This window comes from Gekko japonicus, unplaced genomic scaffold (assembly GCF_001447785.1).
Source record: "Gekko japonicus isolate JY-2015 unplaced genomic scaffold, Gekko_japonicus_V1.1 scaffold1316, whole genome shotgun sequence".
Classification (NCBI taxonomy): Eukaryota; Metazoa; Chordata; class Lepidosauria; order Squamata; family Gekkonidae; genus Gekko; species Gekko japonicus.
The window spans coordinates 368984-392138 of NW_015175398.1; the positions used below are offsets into that span (position 1 = coordinate 368984).

Below are 23155 nucleotides of genomic sequence, written 5' to 3' on the forward strand. Positions count from 1 at the left end.
GCAAAGACGGAGTGAAGAAAGGAAGCCAGAGAGGGAGACATGTTGAACTGGAACATATGGAACCATAAATGTATTTTTAAATACTTAGCCATCTACTTGTAGTAATTAAAAATGGAATTCAATCCAAGTGTTCTAATTCCTAATCAGGTTCAGATAGGCTTTGAGAAATCTAAATCTAAAAAAACCCTTTTCAGAATAAGCCAAAATAATTTCCTTTTGATTCTCCTTTCCCCTTATCCCAATATGCCCCTTCCTTTTAGCGTGTGTATGCGTGTGTGTGAGAGAGAGAGCGCGCAAAGCAGGGCAATCTCAATGTAAATTATGCTTGGCAGAAGAATCCATCCATCCTCCCCTCCCTCCCTCTGAAGAAGAATAAGAATGAAAGCTTATACCGGAAATAAAACTTTGCCGGTCTTAAAGGAGCCATGGGAGTCAGGCTTTGATCTTTCACCTGCACAAGCACTCGCTTTTGATTTTACTTTCCCTCCCTCTCTGTCCCAGAGGAGGAGAGCTCAGCCAATGGAGGAAAGGGAGACTTTGTTTGGGCTGGCTCCTGCGCAAAGCAGGAACCAGGAAGAGGGAGCTGGGCAAAAGTGAACTGCTATGACATGGCAGCAGCCACCTCAGAGAAGGAAGCAACAGAGAGCCAGTTGCTCACAGGCCGTACCTGACCCATAGGCTGTATGTTTAACACCCCTGATCTACCCAGTTTTATCCACTGACTGGCAGCAGGGGTTGAACACGGGATCTTCTGCATAAAAAACATGTTCCCTATTAATCATGTAGCTCTTCTCCCAACTCAAAATCCACTTAAATCTGTGAGATAAATATACATGTACAAGATTAGACTGATTGCGGGAGAACAGCCCTCCTCAATAGCATGAGACTTCACAACACATATGAGCTTCGTTTATATCTGAAGTAATGATGTAGTCCATGCTCTGCTCACATCAAAGTATTCACACAGCTTTCATACAAGTGGATATGTTTAGCAGCAATAGTGGCAGGGCTATTTTTGGGCAGGAACGCACAGGAACGGAGTTCTGGCTGGCTCCTGAGTTGGCCACGCCCAGCAGGAACTCATTAGCATAATAGGTCACACCCAATAGCAGAAACTCATTAGGATTGGCTACATTAGGGGAGTGAGGCCTAACATACAAAGGAGTTCCTGCTACAAAAAAAGCCCTGGGTTTTGACAACAAGGTAAACAGAATTAGAAGGGAAAGATGGGTGTGGCTGGATGACCACACTTCTGGTAACATGGGGTGTGTGGCCTAATGTGCTAATGAGTGGTGCTGTCAGGGTGTGGCCTAATATGCTAATAGGTTTTGCTGTTGGGTGTGGCCTATTATGCTAATGAGTTCCTGCTGGGCTTTTTCTACAAAAAGAGATCTGACTAGTGGAATTCTATCCAAGGAGCAGACAAAGGAACAAAGCAGAAAGTTTGTTCCCATAGTTTGTTCATCTAATGATTAAGGCCCCAAAGAAGTGCTACATTCAATAGCAATTAAGTTTTCAGACAAAGCTTATCAACACACTTGTCTTGAAAATATTTTGAACTGTGTTAAAAGAAGATCATCAGCCTTTTCTCATTTGACACCCCCCCCCCCATCAACTTGGCCGTATGGGTAGGGCGGGATATAAATCCCAAAATAAATAAATAAATAAATAAACTAACAAACTACAGGACCTGCATTGGCAACATTCAGTAAAGTACAGTATTTGAAAATTATTTTTATTTAGTAGTGAAAGACAATTATATCAGTGCCTCCAAACTGTAGTTTGACTTATTTTTGTATAGGTAAATAAGTGTTTTCTTTTAAATATAGAACCCAACTCCTCCTGTAAACCAAATACATGAAGAATGCCACACAGTGCCAACAAAGAAACTAATTTATGGGAAGGGGCTGTGGCTCAGGGAAAAACCTCTGCTTTATATTCAGAAGGTCCCAGGTTCAATCCCCAGCACCTCTAATTAAAAGGACCAGGTAGAAGGTGATGTGAAAGCCCTCTACCTGAAATCCCTGGACAGCTGCTGCCAGTCTGAGTAGACAATACTGACCTTACTGGACCAAGGGTCTGATTCTGTATAAGGCAGCTTCACACGTTCATTGCGTTCAACTTTATATGGAAACTGCACTGAGTTTTCACTCTCAAAGGCTTATATCTGAAAAACCTTGTTGGTCTCAAAGGTGCTACTGGACTCAAATCTCCCTGTTCTGCGGCAGACCAACACGGATACCGCCGAAACTATCTTCAGTGTAAAGAGCAGAGGTCATTTCGGGGGGAAACGCGGGGGAACGCAGTTCCCCCGGGTGAGGTGCAGGGGGCGGGGCACATGACGAAGCCCCTCCCCCTGCTTCCAGCCGCCCCGCTTCCAGCCCTCATTCAGCCAGGAGGAGGCAGAAGAGGGAGGGTAAGTTGTTTCCTCCCCGCCTCTCCCCACCCCTGCCTGCCTGGGGCCAGGGAGGGCCTTGGCGGGGCTTCCTCGCACTCCCGCTGGCCTTGCAGGTCCACTGCCGGGCCCCTGATGTCAGGGGGTGTGGCATATGCTAACGAGTTATGCTAATGAGTTCCCCTAGCTCTTTTTCTACGAAATGACCCCTGGTAAAGAGGAACAGAAATATGTTGAACAAATAAAAGTGAATTACCAGTCCTAAATTTGTGGGGCCAAACTAATCCCCCCCCCATACTAATTTTATATAGCATAAACTATATCTCAAATCATCACCCAGTTCATTTTTCTCGAAGTTGCTAGAATATGCATAAGACTGATTCACTATGCATTTCCTTCTACGGAGAGGGCAGATCCACATGCACAGAAGACGATCCCACAAAAATAAAAGGGAAAGAAGAAGCTACATGTGTCTGGATTAGGGTGAATGTATGAGTATTATCATACTAGCTTATTTTAGCACTTTCAGAAGATCTGTGACATGAGAAAATCGGTACCATTCTTACATGCAATGTTACATATTTAATATCCCTCACAGAAATTTTCACCTTGCCCTGACCTGGATAGCCCAGGCAAATGCAATCTTGTCAGATCTCGGAAGCTAAGCAGGGCCAACCCTGGCAAGTACTTGGAAGGGGACCTCCAAGGAATACCAAGGCTGGGATGCAAAGGCAGACAAGTAAGCCACCTCTCTTTGAAATGTCTTTCTTCCATGACTTCCAGGCATACACACAGAGAGACACGCAAAATACAAAAAAAAATCATCTCAAGTTTAAGAAGCTTAAACAGAACAAAACACAAAATGTAGGATACACTTCTCTCTTGCTGTCATTACCTTTGATTTTACTGTGAATGATTTGGGCTTTAAAAATTACAATATACAAGAATGATGCCATCCCATATTTTATACAAGCTAAATAATTTCGATATACAAAGCTTCAGGGGTTTATTACAAGAACAATGTACAACCAATGTTTATTTACAATGCAAAAAGTATATAAACCACAATTTAAAACAATCTGCTACTGGCAGCTGCTATATTTCAGGAGGTAGCTTTAATTAACAAATGCACTGAAGCCACATTTCCCATCATGTATTCTTGTATTCTATCAAATAATTTACAAAACAAGAAATTAATTTTATACACACTATGTACAATTTAAATTTTCGTAACTGTAATCTAGCTTTAAAAAAATTTTCCCAAAAAAAAGGTGCTAGAATTACTGTTATGGCAGTGGAACCGCTATTTAATATTTTGTTCAAGAAATATAAAATCTAGCTTAATCATGCATATATAACTTTACACTGTGAGTTTTCAAACTAAGGAGAGATGACAAAGATCGATGTAATTACCAAATGTCAGAGCCTCAAGTATCAGGTTCAAATGTTTTCCTCCTAATTTTCATAAAAGTTCATTTGCCCAGTCTGTAAAATGGCAGGAAAGCAGAAATTCTTGTTTTTCACACTTCTTTTAATATACCAGCCTTTTATTCCAAAGCAACTTTATATCCTCAGATCTATTCTATTACAAAGTTGTTGGTTGGCTCTGGTGTAAAATTTCCACTTGTGCTAGTGTTGTGCAAACAGAAATGAAAGAAAAAGACTGTTTAATATTGTATCCCCACTTGCATTTGCACTAGTGCAAGATCTTGCACAACCAATTTATGGGTACTATGATATTTAGGGAGGAAGGTACTATATGTTGCACAAGTTCTTGCACAAGTAAAACTGCACTAAGTCTATTTATGTTTCCGTGTAATATGTAAGTCATTGTGTAATATGGTTTCACTCTATTTCCTTTCTGCAGTGTCTTTCTACTTTGTCACAGCTGTTAACATACTGTATTTCACAAGGCAGATCTCTATGACTTTTATACTGTCTTTTGTTATCACAAACAAGCCTGCGCATATTTGAACATACAGAGCACAAAACAATACTCAGTGGCTGTCCAACATGTACAAGGAACTCAAGGGTTTGTGTGTGTGTGCGTGTGCGTGTGTGAAGGGGGAGAACAGAGTATGAGACTACTCATTTCTCTTCTGTATTAAAAAATGCTCTGTCAATGTAGAAGGGAACCTCCATTATGTGTTGTGCATATATTCTCCATCTTCTTTATGAGAATAGGTCAGATCCAATATGCAGAACCATATGCACAATGCTGCCCTTAGTGTACACAACAACCACAGAATCACACTTACGGTGAAGCTCTATAGGGATCTAGTAAGTGGAGTAATACACATTGGGCTACAGGCCAATGTAAGTTTGGTAAACTTGATTTTGATGTTTGCTCACAAAACCCCAAAGATTTCAAACAGTACTCATATGTTTCCTTCTATCATATCAGTCCATCTAGAATCTGTGCATGATGAAAGGCGATACAGCTTTTACTGAAATAAAAATTTCTATCCTAATCAAACTGAGCAACAGCTTGGAAAATGAAAAATATAGTATATTTTGCCTGTATTTGACTCACAGTTGTACATGGGAAGTATACTCCCTTCTTTTGGCCCTGCAGTAAAGTGTCCTGAGATTCAGTCAGAAATGCTATACAAAAGTTAGCAACAGGGTTTTTTTTTCCTTTTAACTATATAAAGTCACATTTAAAAATAACTCCTTAATAACAGCTGTTTCTTGTATTGTGCTTAAATGGAAAAGTGGACTGAATTCACTTCACAACCAAAGTAGTAAATTACAGTTGGATAACAATATGAAAACACAGCCTAAGAAGTAAAAAACTAGGTTATAAATTTTGGTTTTCCAATTATTTACAGTAAGAGCAATAGTTCTTGCTTTAAATGTATAGCTATTTACTGCCCACATCCCTTGTTTACTATGAACATCAAAAGATGATTGTAAAAGTGCTTCCAGGTAAAAGGACAGAACAGGCATGGTATATGAAGCGTCCTCCTCTTAAGCGTATGGTTCGCAATACAGCCTTTCAGTCTTTAATCCTTGGGATATTGTAGGCATAACGAACCAAAGGGAAGCCTCTGCTTTGATAGAAGCAAGCACGTCCACAGGCCTGTACTTGGTCTGAACTGTCTGATACAAAAGAATCTTCTTCATCTGCATAATCAGAATGGGCAGATTGAGTACCACAATCAGACCAATAGCCATCTGGCCTTTGGCAAGGCACTACTGTCAGAGCTGGACAACTGTGGGACTTTATTAAGTGCTTACATGGTACAGGCTTGGATAGAAGAAGTGATTCGCAACATTCACACATTGTAAGATTACCCTGCAGATGTGTGTACATGCCACAGTCATAGTAGAAATCCTGTGTCCCACAGCTGCCTTGTGTATTAACAGTGACTGTCCCAGTTCCATTCTTCTTGGTAATATGCCACCGCAGCAATTTCCAGTCTTCCTTGAATTTGGGGTTGAAGAAAACATACAAGACCGGATTCAAACAAGCAGGAAGTGGGAAAAATATCAGAGTGACAGACTTCATGATTTCAGGGCTTATAGAGATTGCAGTGATCAGTGGAGCGAATGAGAAAAATGCAACAGGGCAGAAAAAGATGCAGTTAGTGAAGATCAGCCAAGCGACATGTTTAATCATGCTGGCTTGTGAGTTCTCAGATAGGTCCTCCTTCTCCAAGGTGCAATAAAGTTTGGTATAGATAACAGCCATTAGCAGAAAGGCTAATGAGTTTAGGAGTACTAGGGTAACTGTGAAGCCCAAAGAGGGTGTTTCTCCAGTGGGAAAAGGCAGGCAGAGTGGTGATGCGGAGTATTCCCCTTTATGGAACAGTGGCAAACATCCTGCTATCAATGCACACAGGACAGCAAAAACGGCAGTGATTTGAAACTTTTTTGGGTGATTACTTTTACCCTTCTTCATTATTTCCTGAGAAGACAAGCTCCATTCAATGGCAGCTAACATGAGGAAAAAAATGGCACTTTCCGAAGAGAAGATAGCCAAAAACCCAGCAATTTTGCAGCCACTGCCAGTCTCCCACCAAATGCCAAATTCAGCAAACCGTCCCCAGGAGACTGCATCCAGGAAAGTCAATATACCAGTATAGATCCCCATAAGTAAGTTTGACATTGAAATCAAGCCTATGAATAGTTTGGAAGAAGGCAGAGAAACGCAAGAAGCAAATATAGTTAACATGACAAGGATGTTGAAAGACAAGGCGACCAAAAAAATAAACCAGACTGTAAGGCGAATCATCCAGCTCCCTAGTAAATATTCACAAGGCTTGAAAGCACCTAGTATAAAAGAAAAAGAAACATGAGTAATGCAGTAAGTGACATAGGACTGTTTATCTAAATATATTTTAGAAGTACTGCATTTTCTGAAAACAGCACTACAGAGCTCTACTACACAAGGTCAGGTAAATGTAAGATCTGCAGCTAGAGAAATTTACTGCTTATATACCAAGTGATAAATACCCCAATGATGGCCCACTTATATAAACACAAGTAAAATAAATCAGGCTGTAATAACTCTTCTGCTAGTCAGCTGATTGCCCCAGTTATAGCATAGAAGCACAAGGAAATATATGTACATCCAACCTAAAGGATCTATTTTTTCTTTTTCTTTTGATGATGGGTATTATAAAAAGGAAATGCTTACTTGTTTTTAGTCTTTTCATTAAGACTATTTTAAAACTAGGTTATTTTTAAATTGGGCTCTGCATACTTCCAATTGTCTTCTGTGTGTTTCATTAATCAAACCTGGATAGGTTGCAGCCCAGAGAACAGGGTCCATAAAAAGCCCTGATCCATGGTTGTTACAGAGGTACATTCTGCATTTGTATCCTAATTTCTGACCAGGGCTTTCAAACCAATTCATTGAGTTACCAGGAAAAAACTAATTCATCTGCTCTGTCTGGCAATGGTCTGCTTCTTGGAGGTCAAAAAGACAATTTATCAATAAGGAATGTTATTAAGCCATACTGGATCAGACCAGTCCGTCTAATCCAGCATGGTATGTCACACAGTGACCAACCAGATTCCTTGTAGAACCAATGAACATAACACGGAAGTTAAGACCTTCCCTGACCTTGCCTCCTAGCATTGATATTCTAAGGGCTAGTGCTTCTAGATGTGGAACCTTTTAGTCACTATGGCCAGGAACCACTGTCAGACAATTGATCGATCAAGGTCAGTAATGTCTGTTCTGACTGACACTGGATCTCCATGGTCTCGGGTGGAGGTCTTTAACATCACCAACTACCTATATCTCTTAATTGGAGATGCCAGGTATTGAGGCTTTCTGCATCCAAAGCAAATGTTCTACCACTGAGCCCCCCCACCCCCGATTTTACAGGGCCACATGAATTCTATTACTACTTAGGAAAAAAGTATTTGAAAATCAGCATCATCTACAAGTTGTTTAAACGAAGGAAAGAACTGTTGGTTAAAAATAAATAAGACCAGTATTTCCAAGATGCAACAGAAGATTCAATGGCTCCACTTCTAACATTGTTAACACCTCAGTTCCATGGGTTGAGCAAATGAACATGGAGAATAAATATGCCATGAGTCAGTGCACAGAGAGGAGGTAGGACAGATGTTCAAGATCAGCTGAAGATAGGAAAGGCTAGTGACAAAACAAGGCAGGTGACAAGCTTGAAAAATACAACTGATTGTGTCCTGAGCCCGAATGCAGAGGTCATTTCGGGGGGGATCGCGGGGGATTGCAGTTCCCCCGGGTGAGGTATGGGGGGCGGGGCACATGACGAAGCCCCGCCCCCTGCTTCCGGCCCTCATTCAGCCAGGAGGAGGCCGGAGAAGAGGGAGGGTAAGTTGCTTCCTCCCTGCCTCTCCCCACCCCTGCCTGCCTGGGGCCAGGGAGGGCCTTCGCGGGGCTTCCTTGCACTCCCGCTGGCCTTGCACCGCCGGGCCCCTCATGGGGCTCGGCAGTGGAGCTGCAAGGCCGGCAGCAGCGGCCGGAACCGTTGGGGGCGGGGTGTGTGGCCTTATGACACACTTCCGGTGATGTCAGTGGGTGTGGCATATGCTAATGAGTTATGCTAATGAGTTCCCTTAGCTCTTTTTCTACGAAATGACCCCTGCCCGAATGATATTGTTACCATGGCCAACCTCAGTTTCCAGAGTACCACTACAATGTCAAGTCTAATATAGCCAAATTCAGTGGGGCAACTTTAGTTCTATTACCATGTATAGTGTTCCTTGATCCACATGTCATTTCAAGTAGGGAATCAGGAGACTATTTTCCTCTCATGTTTTTATAACACTAAAGGTTTCACATCTCTCTCAGAGATGGGGAAGAAAGGATGAGCAGTACTGGCTCATATAACCCTCCATATCACAGAAACTGCCTTGCACCTGCCCCCAAAGACAGGCTGGGTGTAGCCCTCATCTGGAATTCACAAAGACAGCAGGAACTGGGGTGCCCAAACATGATAGTGATGTAAAAAAACAAACAAACACAGGGCTTGAGGAAGGAAACATGTAAGCAGCCGCTAACACAGTTCAAGGTACAATAGCTGGCTCATACACAATTTTTTTTCCCTTGCAGGCAGCTGTGGGTGACACAGAAGCTTGCACTAAATGACGGGCCTGCTGCAGGGATGGGAAGACTAAGGAAAAACAACTAACGTGATGATGCCAACAGGAAGAAAGAAAGGGAGAGCCAGCTAGGACAGCTGTAAGCACTTTATGGGTGGAGTGACTCCCATATATCTTTAAACAATACTAACCTTACAAGCAGCATTAGTACTTTTAAACCCGACATTTTAATAAACTCTCTTGTAATAGCCTGTAGGAACTGTCACAGTATACTCACTTCAAACCCCACACCCCAGTCCTGTTTTTGCATTACTGCATCATAACTCGTGAAAGCTTCATCAGATTTGTGGATTCTGTTCACTATCCAATCAACACTTACAACACAAAACAAAGTATGTTGCTAAAGCTTAAATTCATGGGCCCCTTTACCTGTTGTAGGGGTACAGTGTATTATTGTCTGACCAAGTTCTTCATTATCTTCATTGATTAGGTCATCTGCTGCACCTAAATAAAAGTGGCAGAAGATCAGGCCTGGAGAAACACTAAAATATTAAACTATTTCATGGATTATGTCTTACCTATTTAAAAAATAGAGTCTAGTACATGGCCATTTAGCTTCAGATTAAACTATCTCACGAGTCTATTCTACTTGGGAGTTCAAGATAAAACCTTGCAGAGTCCTTTTAAACAGCACTTCTTATTCTCTGTGCCTTGGATCAGAAATCATGCAAAGCTACGGTGTAATTAAATTAATAATGGTAGCTGATTGTTAGTAGAAAGGAATGCATTCAAACAATGGAAAGATAGGTCTCAGTGGGGTAGACACATTAGACTATTTTAGCAAAACAAAAATCCAATGGCACCTGAAAGATGAACACTTATTCCAGTATGAGCTTTCATGAGACCGTTTCTTTAGACACAAAAGAAGAAAAGGAACCCTTTATCTCAGTTTTACAGAACACTGCAAAAGGAGGGGGGGAGTGGCTCAAGTGGTTAAGACGCTGAACTGCAGGCTGGAAGGTCAGTAGTTCAGCAGTTCGAGACCCGAGTGCCGCAAGATGGAGTGAGCTCCCATCTCTGATCCCAGCTCCTGCCAACCTAGCAGTTTGAAAACAAGAAACAGCAAGTAGATAAATAGGTACCGGTTCAGTGAGAAGGTTCTGTGCGCCTTGGCGTCTAGTCATGCCGGCCACATGACCACAGAAACGTCTTTGGACAGCACTGGCTCTTCGGCTTGGAAATGGAGATGAGCACCGCATCCCTAGTTGGATTCGACTGGCTTTCGAGCAAGGGAAACCTTTACCTTTACTTTACTAGAGACGCCTAGTAGAATAACTCAGGTAAGATTCTTTATGTGCGGACTTGAACCTTGGGTAGTTCAATGGGTGATGGGAGAGGTCAGAGGTTCTGACCTCTCTCACATGTGCCGAGGAAGTACAATAAAATAGGATAAACACACTAATTAAGAAAGTGGTAGTTTGAAGCATGAGACAATTGACCAATACCACTAAAGGGTTATATGGTACAAGAACCGTATATCACCACTACCACCCAGGCCTAACTTGCTGCCACAGAAGCAGAATAAGGTTGCTGATTTTGGGATACAACTTGGGAGCACTGTTCTGCCACCTTTGTGTGTTTGGGGGAGGGGGGAAGGCTGTAGTTTTACTGGGATGTTTTCTGATTTGGTGTGACGACAGTGTTAATGTTCGATGCCACAGGGCTTGACTGGGAAAGGGGGTGCGGCTCTATGGCCTTACAGTAATGCTGGCCAATTGAAAGTTAAGTTGATAACATGGTAAAAATTTCCTTTGCCATGCAAGCTGAGAACACAGCAAGAACTTTACAGGCAAGATGAAGCTCTGAAACTAGGATTTCTGAAGGCAAACTTGGACTGAGCAATCCAAAGCCTACTTTCACAAATTAACCACGGGTAGAATAAGCATCCTTTTGCATTATTTCTGAAAAGAGTCAGTGAGTAATGAATCTGCGGAAAGATTCAAAATACGTTGTATGGAGTCATGTAAAAGATTTCCCCCACAATAAGTGAATACAACACATGAAAAGCAGCCATGTTCCCCAATTCCAGGTATGCCTGGAGGAAGCTTACATTTGTGTAAAAGGCTGTGTGTGTCTTCTCAGAACACTTTTTTTTTTCAGTTAAGCACTCACCACGGTCATGAGCAACTGACAGGCTTTGATCTTGGTGGTTGGAATCTTCAGTATTAAAGTTTAAATAAGAATCACAGCCCCAGAATGCGCAGCACTGGTAGGCGTATGGAACAGATAGCGATCTGAAAATTCAAAGAAACAGCAGGAGGTCATAACTGACAGCTTTTCTGAATTTTTTTTAAAGCAGCATTGTCTCTGAAAGTTAGAACTTGCTTTTCCTTATGAAAGTCCTTCTAATATTCTAATAAAAGAATTTAGCTATGAGATTTCCTAAAGAATAGGTTTTAATCCAGCAAGAGAGCTTCTGGTGTCCAAATGACTACATTGTGAACTTGGTTTTTATGTAAGTGCGCGGACTCTAATCTGGGAGAACCAGGTTTGATTCCCCACTCCTCCACTTGCATCTGATGGATGTCCTTGGGCAAGCCGTAGTTCTGTCAGAGGTGTTCTTGAAAAAGAGCAGTTTCTGTCAGAGCTCTCTCAGCCCCACCCACCTCACAGGGTGTCTGTTATGGGGAGGGGAAGGGAAAGGAGTTTGTAAGCCGCTCTGAGACTCCAAGTGAAGGGCGGGGTATAAATTCAATCTCCTCTCCTCCTCCTCTTCTTTGGTTACAGTCCAAGTGTGTGTTAAAGCACTGCCATCTTAAGGCAAAAAAGATGTTACAAGCAATCATGTTATTACCTGTGTGCACAAAAATGAAAATTCATCAAGTTGCCTGGAGAGTAGCACTGTTGCGCAAGTGAATTCCCATGCAAGTACTAAGTACACACCTGTCATTCTCATTGTTTGGTTTCTTATATGAAATCTCCCATGCTGCAAGGCTGGATTTCCTGCTCTGCACACTTCCCTTAACTGACTCCAGGACATGCCAGAAAGTCTAATTCACCCAAAAGAAGGGGCCAAACACATTTTTATTCTATTTATATCCACCACATGGCCATAAAAAGGCCTGCAGGGTGCATTACAGCTATAAAAGTTTCTCTATGCTGTGCTGATGTGTGTGTGTATAAAAATAAATAAAAATTAATTGGGGGGGTTGCTTAGTTGAAAAGTTTATGGCTATTTGCCATTGTTTCAGGTTGTAAAACAACCATAAACAACTAAGTAAACATACCATAATTAAAACTATGAACCACCACAATGCAGAAAAATTAGATATTAGGTCAGCTTAACCCAGAATCGTCCACATTCTCCAAATGCCTGTGGGAATAAAAGTCTTGACTAATTTCTGTAAAGTAATAATGGAGAGGGCATGATGGGCTCCACGAATACAAAGAAAGAGCAACTTCTCAGCGTTGTCAGCCTTAGCCAATGAGAGAACTCTGAGTAAGACTTCTCCCCAAATCTCAGTGTACAGGAGGCTACTACACGAATCGCTTGCCACAGAACATCACCAGAAGGCATACTTCTATTTGGTAAATATGATATTTTTATAACATAACATCCAAATCTTTGTGCTTGAAGTCAAAAGTCTTTGGTGAACATATCTCAAGGGTAAATATTTACAGTCACTTTCCTTCTGGAATGAGGACAAGGAGAAGGAGAGATGCAAACAGGCATCAGAAACAATTTTAAATAGGGGGAAAAGCTGAAGAGGTTTTTTTAAAAAAGTTATTTCTTAAAGCAATGATGAACAATGGTTTTTGTAAGTCTGAGAGGTCAAAGTACTACTGATGTCCAAAACTGAGATACTTTCTCCAGTCTACCTGTTCTCTAAATATTCTTTCCCACTTCTACAAACCTATAACATAGGCACTTAAGTGGATCAGAAACTGTATACAGATATACTCAATATTCTTATTCAAAAGCTGCTGTACTGAAACTACAGTATGCTTGTGTTTTGCATAAAACTTAAAAAAAAAAATTCTTGGGCTTGGATGCTCCCCCCCCCCAAAGAGATATAACTAATTCCTAGTTCATGAGACCTTTGACCCAACTTAATTAATGGAGACCCTCAGCTGATTGTTCTGGGTGATTTCAGCATTCAAGCTGACTACTCCTCTCCAGAGCCAGCCTAGATTCTACAGCCCTTTTGACTGCCTTGGCCCTCTCTCAAATCATGGCAGGTTCAGCACATGAAAAAGGCTATAACTTAGACCTGATCTTTTGTTCTGAGCCTCAGAAAGTCTTATTTCAGGGTTACAGCTTCGGCCTGAACCATGGCTTGACCACTTACTGACCACACAGGTAACTATGACACCAACACTCCACAAAGGGAGGTTCATGGACCCTTCTGGATTCCAAAATGCACTGGGAGGCTGCAGTGGAAGCTTGGAACACAAAGCTTCTCAATGTCACTGACAAGGTTGTTCCTTGTTGACCTCTACCACCCTTAGGGAGAAAACCAGCCCCATGGGTCACCGTGGACCTGGATGACCAAAAGAAGGCTGGAAGACATCTAAAAAGATGATGACAGAAAACTTGCACTGAATCCAGGTCCGTAGCCATGGGGGGGGGGTATTTGGGGGAAATGCCCCCAACAGATGAGTGCCGCCCCCGCGAACAAAAAAATAAATAAAAAATAAGCAAACTGCAAGATGCACGTGGGGTTTCCAAAATGAACCCAGGCACAGTCAGGGAAGCTTCAGTCTCATTTTCTTTTTTCCAAGCCAAAAAATAAATAGGTTTTTAAAAATGCAAATAAAATAAAATAGCAATAAAATAAAATAAAACTGCAAAATGCAAAGGAGACAGAATTGGAGATTCCCCCCTACCCCCCGCTTACACAGAAAAGCAGCCCAGAATCAAGTCTCTACAATTGAAGGGACTAGAGAACTAGAGGAGGACTAGAGGTCACAGTGGAGCTGGAGCTGCTTCTTCTGTCCCCGGGGATTTCCCCATGCCCCACCAAACAAAATTTTCTGGCTACGTCCCGACTGAATCTAACAGAGTGCATTACAGGGCCGCAGTGATACTGGTATAGAAGTGTTATTTCTCTGCAACCACTGCATCAGCTACCTCACAACCATCCCAACTATTTAAGGTGTCCCATCAACTGCTGACTCCTAAATCTGAACCTTTACTGCCTTTTGAACTGACAATTAGCTGTAACATCTTTGCAAGGTTCTTTGCCAATAAAATAACACAAATAAACTCTGACCTGGATGTCACTGATAAGCTAGGGCTGTCAGATAAAATGCCTAGTACATCATCTTGTCTGATTATGGACCAATTTGCCCTAGTTAGTGTGATGGATATTGACAGGATCCTGGGATTGGTGAATGTATACTGGCCCCTTGAGCAGCTGGCTGCTAAAATCATGCAAAACCACATAAAGGAACCCTTGATAGCTATCATAAATCAGTCACTCACCCAGGGCACTTTTCATAAAGCACTCAAACAGGCAAACATCCATCCACTACTCAAAAAAAGATGTTTCTAATTATCACCCAGTCTCTAATCTCCCATTTCTAGGCAAAGTGATTGAGAAAGCAGTAGAAAGCACTCGAAAGCAGACCAACTCTGGGGCTTCCTGGATAATTCACAGGCTCTAGCCCCTTTCCAGTCTGGGTTCAGGCTGGACTACAGGACAGAGATGACTCTAATAATTTTAGCTGACGACCTCTGCCTGGCAAATGTCATGTTTCTCTGTTGCTCCTCCTGATCTGTCAGCAGCCTTTGACACAGTAGATCTGAGGCATTAGGATGAAGAAGTAGGTATCAGGGGATGTATGTTGGACAGGTTTAAATCACTCCTCAAACCGCCGCAACTAGATTGGGGGCTAGGCAGAATATGCACGTCACTCTAATTCTGCAATCATCCATAATTCTGCAGCCCATCTATTACTAGGATCAGTGCAAAGTGTTGACTATCACAGACAAAGCCCTTCATGGCCTCAGGCCCTATGATTTGCAGAACCACCTCTGAAGAGAATGCATGAGTACAAGCAATTACCCTCTCTCTCCACCATGCCAACTTTGCTCGAATGGCCTCTCTGATGAGGTGAGGAAGGCTCTCCTGGCTTTTCGCAAGATATGCAGAACAGAATTATTCAAGAGAGCTTTTTTGCAAAGGTAACAGAACTGTACTCTAATAAAAGGGATGGAAAGATGCATTGGTAAAGGGATAAGGACTATGACCTACACCACTGTAAGTATGCCCCAGACAAGGTAATTTCTACATCACTTAAAATGTCATGTTAAAAGCTCATGGTTTCATTTCAGCTCTCTCTGAGATTTCTGTTTGTTTTCAGATTTCTGTAGTCCAAACCCTAGTATATTGCTCATTGGATGTATCATCCTGTTGATTGTACTTGATTTTCACCATGTATTCTGCCATGAGTGTCATCGAGAAATAATAATAATAACAAGAAGAAGGAGGAGGAGGAGGAGGAGGAAGGAAGGAAGGAAGAAGTAGTTTTGATGTCTGAATGCAGGGTCCTTACCAAACTGGGATCACTCCCTGTAACCAGGTTTCTTAACTATGGTTTAATCCTGGTTTAGAATCACGACTACTGGGTGGGGGGGGGGGGGGGAAACAGACCACTATTTGTTAAGGTGCCTATACCAAGACATCACAAGGGAGTTGGATTTCATATTATGTGGAACAGGCTCACAGCCTAAATTGGTGACATATTTTCAAGTACAAATACGAATACTTCTCACAGAAGGGTATAGCTTCAGCTCTTAAAGACGAGGACCAGAGTGTTGGCTAGACTGAATGGGCAGAATGTTATAAAAGTACAAGGCACAAGGGCAGGAATGGGCTTTTCAGCCCATAAATGCAGATTTCAATTTGAGCTTATCCTCTGTCCACTTAGCAAACCAAAAGCCATAACAGAAGCTGCACTACAGCCTCAGCGGAAAGGGTGTTCTAGTGATAGGTCTGGCAAAGATAGATTTCTTTGTCCCACAAGTAAATCCTAGAGTACTGCTTTAGCTGCCAGTGTCTTCAATAAGGCAGGTAAATTCTTAATTGAATTAACCTGCATTTGGGAAATTAAATTTATTCCACTTAAATGCGACTGTATATTTAAAGCATAGACACTCTGATTTAGTTAGTGACTCACCGAAGCTTCACAAAATCCTTTGCTGTCAGGGCTTCTCGCAGTTCTGTGTTGCCTACAAGTTTAAGCTGGTTTAACCCACTCAGGCCTTCAGTTGGAAACGAGGTCAACGCATTGAAACTTAAGTCTCTAAAAAGATTGGTGGGGGGAAAAACAAGTATAACAGAAATACCTGGGTGAGATTGCAGAATATTAAATACTTGAACATGCATATATGAAATGGAGATATAGACAGTCCATTTGTTGGCTGAATGGAATGCTCTGCTCTCCTGCAAGCAGCATTACACAATCAACTTCTTCACTGCTCATACGATCTGGACCACACCCTTCCTCCTAGGAGTTTAGGACAGCAAATGATGGATTATCCCATTTTATCCTCAAAACCATACTGTGAGATAATTTAGGTTTTAGAGACAAGTGAACTGTCCAAGACATTTCACTCAGTCTCATGGCTAAGCAGGGATTTGAAAGTGGGTAATCTCTACCCCCAATTCTATCCACTACATTACGCTATCGTCTAGATGTTCCTATTGCCAGCGGAGCTATATGACTTAGAGCCAGCCACTATCTTTCACGGGAAAATCTAGAAGACAGCTGTTTGCCATTCCATGCTTGCATGTTCCCAGGGACATGGCTACTGTCACCCAAATCTAATTGCTAGTGCCAGTCTGGCAAAGCATAACAGCCCAATGCAGTTGTTTAACTAACCAAAGCAGTCACTAAATGGTGTTTGTTTGTGTGTGTGTGTGTGTGTGTGTGTGTGTGTGTGTGTGTGTGTGTGTGGGGTAATACTTGAAAAACCAGACACAGAAGTATTCCCCATGTCTAAAGGTTGCTAAGACATTTAAGACTGCATATGATGATGGCTTGGAAAGTTCTATGAAAGCAGCTACAGAAAAAAAAACCACAATTCAAAACTTCCTGTCCCCTCATCTCCTAGTCCCACAAAAAGGTGGGAGATACAAAACTTTTTTGAAAAGGTGTGCATTCTCCTAATGCATGGACTGGAACAGTCAGCTCACTGTGTGGGGCCGGCTTGCCAACCTCCAGGTGGGACCTGGAGATATCCCACTATTACAACTGATCTCCAGATGACCTAGATCAGTTCCCCTGGAGGAAATGGATACTTTGGAGGGTGGACTCTATGGCATTGTACTCTGCTGAGGCCCCACTTGTCTCCAAACCCTACCCTCCCTAGGCTCCACCCCCCAAATCTCCAGGTATTTCCCAACCCAGAACTGGCAACCCTAGTGTGGGGTTACACCCATCTCTTTATCCTCTGCACATAATCTGGAAGTGAAGGTGGAGGAAAGAATGTCTTGTATCACATTGTTTTATTTTTTGGTGAGCATCCTTTCCCCACTAAAGTACAGCAAGCATGTAGCAGGAGTATGTTATTTTTGCTTTCTCTATATGCACACCAGGTGTTGATTAGAAATACTGAATTCAAGGAAACAAGAACAGAGACTTTGAGAGGGAAAATGCTACTACGAAAGAATTGGAAAACTTTTCAGTGCTAAGTGGCCTACTTACAGATTGGTAATAGCACCAAGCGAAGTAAACGCTGCTTCATAGATCCGGTGGATCAAATTTCTGCTGAGATCACTGCAATGTTAAGAAGTACCATTGTGTTAGTGATTTACATTGACACTTGTAAGTGACCATTGTTCGTAGCTCAGTTATTACATTATGATTCAGGTCACACTAAGCTTGTGACAAGCATGTAACTAACTTGCAGGTTAACTGTATTTACAATGTCATCATGACAATTTTCTCTCAACAATTCATGTCTGCTGGGAAAATTAGAGTGAATGCCTTAGCCATTTGGTGTGGGGCTCCAAGGCTCTACTTCCTTTCTTTTATGTAGGACAGGCACCTTGCCTGCACTGGGTTAGAACTGACTTTCTGAAACTTGCGTAAGGGTATAAACAACAGCTTCCAGCAGAATACAGACAACTGCAACTGAGAAAAGAATGTAAAGAGTTTGTTACACCTTGGTGCACATGCAGAGCAAGTGTCTAAATGGATTCTCCCCCACACTTTTGTGTTCAGTCACTTCTGCAAGACACATTAAATTAACACAAGGCTAAGGTTCCATCCAAATCTATGGAATCTCAGGTGAACATGGAGGTTCTCAAAGCATATGCTACTGGCTTAGCAGGACTACAGGTGAGTAGTTTTAGTGTGCTATGCTCACCGCATACTCTCTCATGCTGATACACATATAAGATGCCTGATTAGTTATACAAAATTCACTTCCTCAGATACTCTTTTAAGAAGGTGTAGCACATGTGGGTTTTGTAATATTTTTAAGTCACGACTTTCATGCCCTGACCAAGAGTATAATATGGTAGGTGCTGGCTCCCAACATGCACGCACTAACAGCTTACACATGTGCCAAAGCCTACTGACCCTTGTTGAAACATGAATGTTTAAAATCAACAATGTCTGTTATTTTGACTGATTATTGATTTTTATTTTTAAATGTTGTAAGCCACACTGAGCACTGCAGAAGAATGGCAGCCAAAACATAAAACCACCTTTAATATATACAAGACATTTGTGCACGTGCAGATTGCTGATATGCATACAACATGAATAGGGACTCCTCCCTCTGGTCAGTCAATGATGGCAGTCTTCTATCCTCTGCAAAGCCCATCAGAAAGCAGCAGTGGTTTTCTCAGTGCAACCAGCATTTAGATGTATTAGGTGTTGCACCTAGAATTTCTTAGGGATTCAGTTCAGCGACCTGGTCAGATTTCAGACTTTACTCCAGACCATTAGCTCTCTGACTGGCCCAACCCTGGTCCAAACAGGGACGCATTTAGGGGGAAAAAATCATATATATTGTTTATTTAAATATGGGTTTTTTTCCTCAGCAAATCTGCATGTGCATGCCTATGCATATACACACACTTATAAGGGAGATATTTATATAAATATAAATATATATTTATGTAAATATAAATGCCCTTGATCCTGCTCTGGAAATTGCAGCTAGTGCAAAATGCGGCAGCACAGGTGTTGACGGCGACGCCTGTGAGGGCTCATATCCACCCAGTGCTGTGTGAACTCCACTGGCTGCCTACTGAATTCCGGATCCATTTCAAGGTGCTGGTGCTTACCTTCAAAGCCCTATATGGCCAGGGGCCAGCATACCTTCGAGACCGTCTCTCCCCATATGAGCCCTAGGGGACACTGAGGTCTATGAATCAATATCTTCTAATAGTCCCTGGCCCCGGGGACGTCTGGCTAGCCTCGGCCAGGGCCAGGGCTTTTTCGGCCCTGGCCCCTACCTGGTGAATGAGCTCCCATATGCGATCAGGGACCTGTGGGATCTACTGCAATTCCGCAGGGTCTGCAAGACGGAGCTCTTCCACCAGGACTTTGGTTGAGGTGGCGGGCATCCCTTTCCTTTCCTGGCTCCCTCCTCCTCAGCAGCCTGGATCTTAACATTGGTACTGCTGAACTGGCACCAGTGGCCGGATCTTAATATCAGTACTGCCGATCAGAATTAGTCATTACACGGTATATGATGGTTTTACTGTTTTAATTGTTACTTTTATTATTGTTTTAATAGTATTGTGTTGAAACTGTTGTGAACCACCCTGAGCCCATCCGCGGGGAAGGCGGTATACATATCAAACAAATAAATAAATGAAACACTTATTTTCAGTGTATGGTTTCCCAGTTGTAAAATGAATACTATAAAACTGTACTTTGAAGGGTGGATCCAGAACAGTGACTGTATGGAACCTATTAAACAATGTTCTAGGAGGCAGTGAAATCCATGCTGCAACCTAGCATCCCTTGTTCCTAATTAGAACTCCTGGCAAAAAAAAAACAGTACCTCATAAAAGGTAAAGGTTTCCCTTGCTCGAAAACTAGTTGAATCCGACTCTAAGGGGCAGTGCTCATCTCCATTTCCAAGCCGAAGAGCCAGTGCTGTTCGAAGACGTTTCTGTGGTCATGTGGTCGGCATGACTAAACGCCAAGGCACGTGTAATGCTGTTACCTTCCCACCGAAGTGGTACCTATTTATCTACTTGCAATTTCTTGCTTTTGAACTGCTATGTTGGCAGGAGCTGGGGCCAGAGACAGGAGCTCACTCCATCACATGGCACTAGGGTCTCGAACTGCCGAACTACAGACCTTCCAGTCTGCAGCTCAGCGTCTTAACTTCTGAGCCACCGCAGCCCACAATACCTCATAAAAAGGTGTAAATATTCTCAATGTATCTCTTTCTTCTTGGCATTATCCTGCCTCTCTTCCTTCATCACCATAAATTACCTTTTCCTTTTTCTGCCATTCCAGGATGAATTTGTAATAACTCTCCCAGTGCATGAATCCACACAGAAACAATGTCATTTTAATAATTTATATGCTGTTTTTCCAATGCATCGTCAGAGCAGCATATAAAATAGATGAAACAAGCAGGAACTTGCAAGGACTTATGGGAGACATCTCATTTCCCCTCCCCCATTATTCCCTCTCCTGAAAATCCCCATTGCTTCTCCCATTTTCCTGCTTCCTTCTCTCCTTGCCAACCTTTGGGATGGGCCTGGTGATCTCCTGGAATCACAACAAATCTCCCAACTAAAGTGATCAGTTCCCCTTAGGGTTGCCAGCTCCAGGTTGGGACATTCCTGGAGATTTGGGGTGGAGCCTTGGGAGAATGAGGTTTGAGCTTGGAAGTGAGCTCAGCAGAGTACTGTACCATAAACCCCACCCTATAAAGCAGCCAATTTCTCCAGGGGAAATGATTTTGCTCATTTGGAGAACAGTTGTAATTCTGGGTGATTTCCAGCACCCAGCTGGAGGTTGGCAATCCTAGCTGCCCTGGAGGAACTGGCTGCTTTGGAGAGTGGAGTCTATGGCATTATACCCTTCTGAGGTCCCTCCCCTCCTCAAACCCCACCCTCCCCAGGCCCCACCCTCAAATATCTAGGAATTTCCTAACCTAGCAACCCTATCTCCTTCTCACCCAACTGCCAACCTTTATCTGCCTCCCTGTCTTAAGCTTTCCCTCTTGCACCAGCAGGCTCTGCCTAGGAAAACTGTGGTCTAGTTGTGTGGTACCTGCCCCATTCTTTCCTTCTCAACCATTCAACCAGCCTCCCATCTTTAGTGATATTTATTATTTATTTACTCCACTTATACCACACTCTTCTCCACAGTGGGGAACAAAGCAGCTTACATTATTCTCCTCTCGTCCTTTTTTATCTGCACAACAACACTGTCAGGTAGGTTAGCCTGAAAGTATGTGACTGGTCCAAAATCACTCAGTGAGATTCCACAGCAAGACCGGTATTCAAACCTGGGTCTTGCAACCCTGCTCCAAAGCTCTAACTGCTACCCCACGCTGGCTTTCATAGGGTGGCTGCTGTTGAACTGTAGTAACCAGCCAGGCGTATTTTTAAAAAAATAAACATTTTATTTAATTTTTTTAACAAATGAGAACAATGTACATTAATACATTGACATTTAAAACCAGAAAATAAACAGGTACAACTTTAAACAAACATACTACTAACAATGTACAACTTTGCTAAAGGTAAGTCTAATAAAAAATGTTGTACTCTTCTTGAACCTATTTGAGTCATGCAAGGTGGTTGGTATCAAGTCACTCAGAGGTTGCTGTGGGACCTGGAGATCTCCCAGAATTACAACTGAACTCCAGACAGAGATCTGTCCCTCTAAAGAAAATGGATGCTTTGGAGGGTGGACTCTATGGCATTATATCTAGCTGAGGCCTCTCAACTCCCCAAACCCTGTGCTACTCAGACTTCACCACAAAATCTTCAGAATTTCCCAACCTGAAGCGGGCAACCCTAGTCGATCCTGGCCCCAAGAAGTCCTTCCTCAAAGGACAAAATCGGCCTGGAAAGGCCCCTGTCCCCTCCCCCTACCTTCTACCTACTGAAACCCAGCCTGGAATATTGTTGTTGCCTAGCAACAGCCACTGAGGGAATCCCTTGGTTAAAGCTACAGGCATTCCTTTTACCATTTTTGCATTTTTTAAACCTCCCAATGCTTTTATTTTTTTTCAGATTTCACATTTTTCTGCAAACCTGGGGCCATTTTCAGGTCTGTAGAATGATCTTGCCTAGTCACATCTCCAGTCACTGGATTTAAGTATGCAAAGATTTCCCGACTTTGCTATTAGAATGTAAGATTATGTATAACTAGCAGTAAAGCCCGTTGTGAAAGCAATACAACGGGATCTAGAAAGAGGCTCTGGGGGAGTGCTCTGGCTTTGGGCAAACAGTGTCAATTTGCTGTGGTGACCTCAGCAGGGTATAATGACAGAGTCCACTGTTTTCTCCAGAGGAACTGATCTCTGCTACCTGAAGAGCAGTTGTAATTGTGAGTGATCTGTAGCCCTCACCTGGAGATTGGCAGCAATTGTTACCCAGGACAAAGTGGCTGGTTTGGAGGGTGTAGTCTATGGCATTCTACCTGTCTGAGGTCCCACCCCTCTGCAAACCCCACCCTCTCCAGGCTCCACCCCTCAAATCCCCAGGAATTTGTCAGCATGTAGTTGGCAACCCCAGCTCCTTCCCAGCTAACCATCAACCTACCATTATCTGCCCCTTTGACTTCAGCTGACTTCTGCCCTGCCTTCTGCAGAGCAGTTGTAATTCTGAGTGCTCTCCAGCCCTCACCTGGAGATTGGCAACAATGGTTCCCTATGTGGGACTGAATGGTTTGGAGGGTGGAGTCTATGGCAGTGTACCTGTCTGTGGTCCCACCCCTCCTCAAACCTCACCCTCTTCAGGCTCCATCCCTCAAATCTCCAGGAATTTCCCATCTGGAGTTGGCAACCCTATCAGGACTGGCCCCAATGTGTTTTCTCCCAAAGGCCAAAGTAGGTGACAGGACCAAGCTTAGTTGCCTACCAACAGGCACTGAGGGGAATGTAGGGTTGCCAGCTCTAAGGAGGGAAATACCTGGAGGTTTGGGGGGTGGATTCTGTAGAGGGCCGGCCGACGGAGGCCTCGGCCTTCTGTCGCCCGCCTTGCCCCCCCAATCTCGGCC

General features: G+C 42.8%; 1 protein-coding gene across 1 annotated transcript in view; it reads right to left on the minus strand.

Annotated features, from left to right (window-relative positions):
- Nucleotides 1-3285: 3285 nt before the first annotated feature.
- LGR4 (leucine-rich repeat containing G protein-coupled receptor 4) overlaps nt 3286-23155 on the minus strand; it is a gene marked incomplete at its 5' end in the record, with an annotated part of 107963 nt that continues 88093 nt past the window's right edge. The window contains 5 exons of the mRNA XM_015425684.1: nt 3286-6670; nt 9368-9442; nt 11111-11232; nt 16121-16246; nt 17651-17722. Coding sequence (XP_015281170.1) covers nt 5394-6670; nt 9368-9442; nt 11111-11232; nt 16121-16246; nt 17651-17722 — 1672 coding nt within the window. The remainder of the gene's footprint in view (nt 6671-9367; nt 9443-11110; nt 11233-16120; nt 16247-17650; nt 17723-23155) is intronic.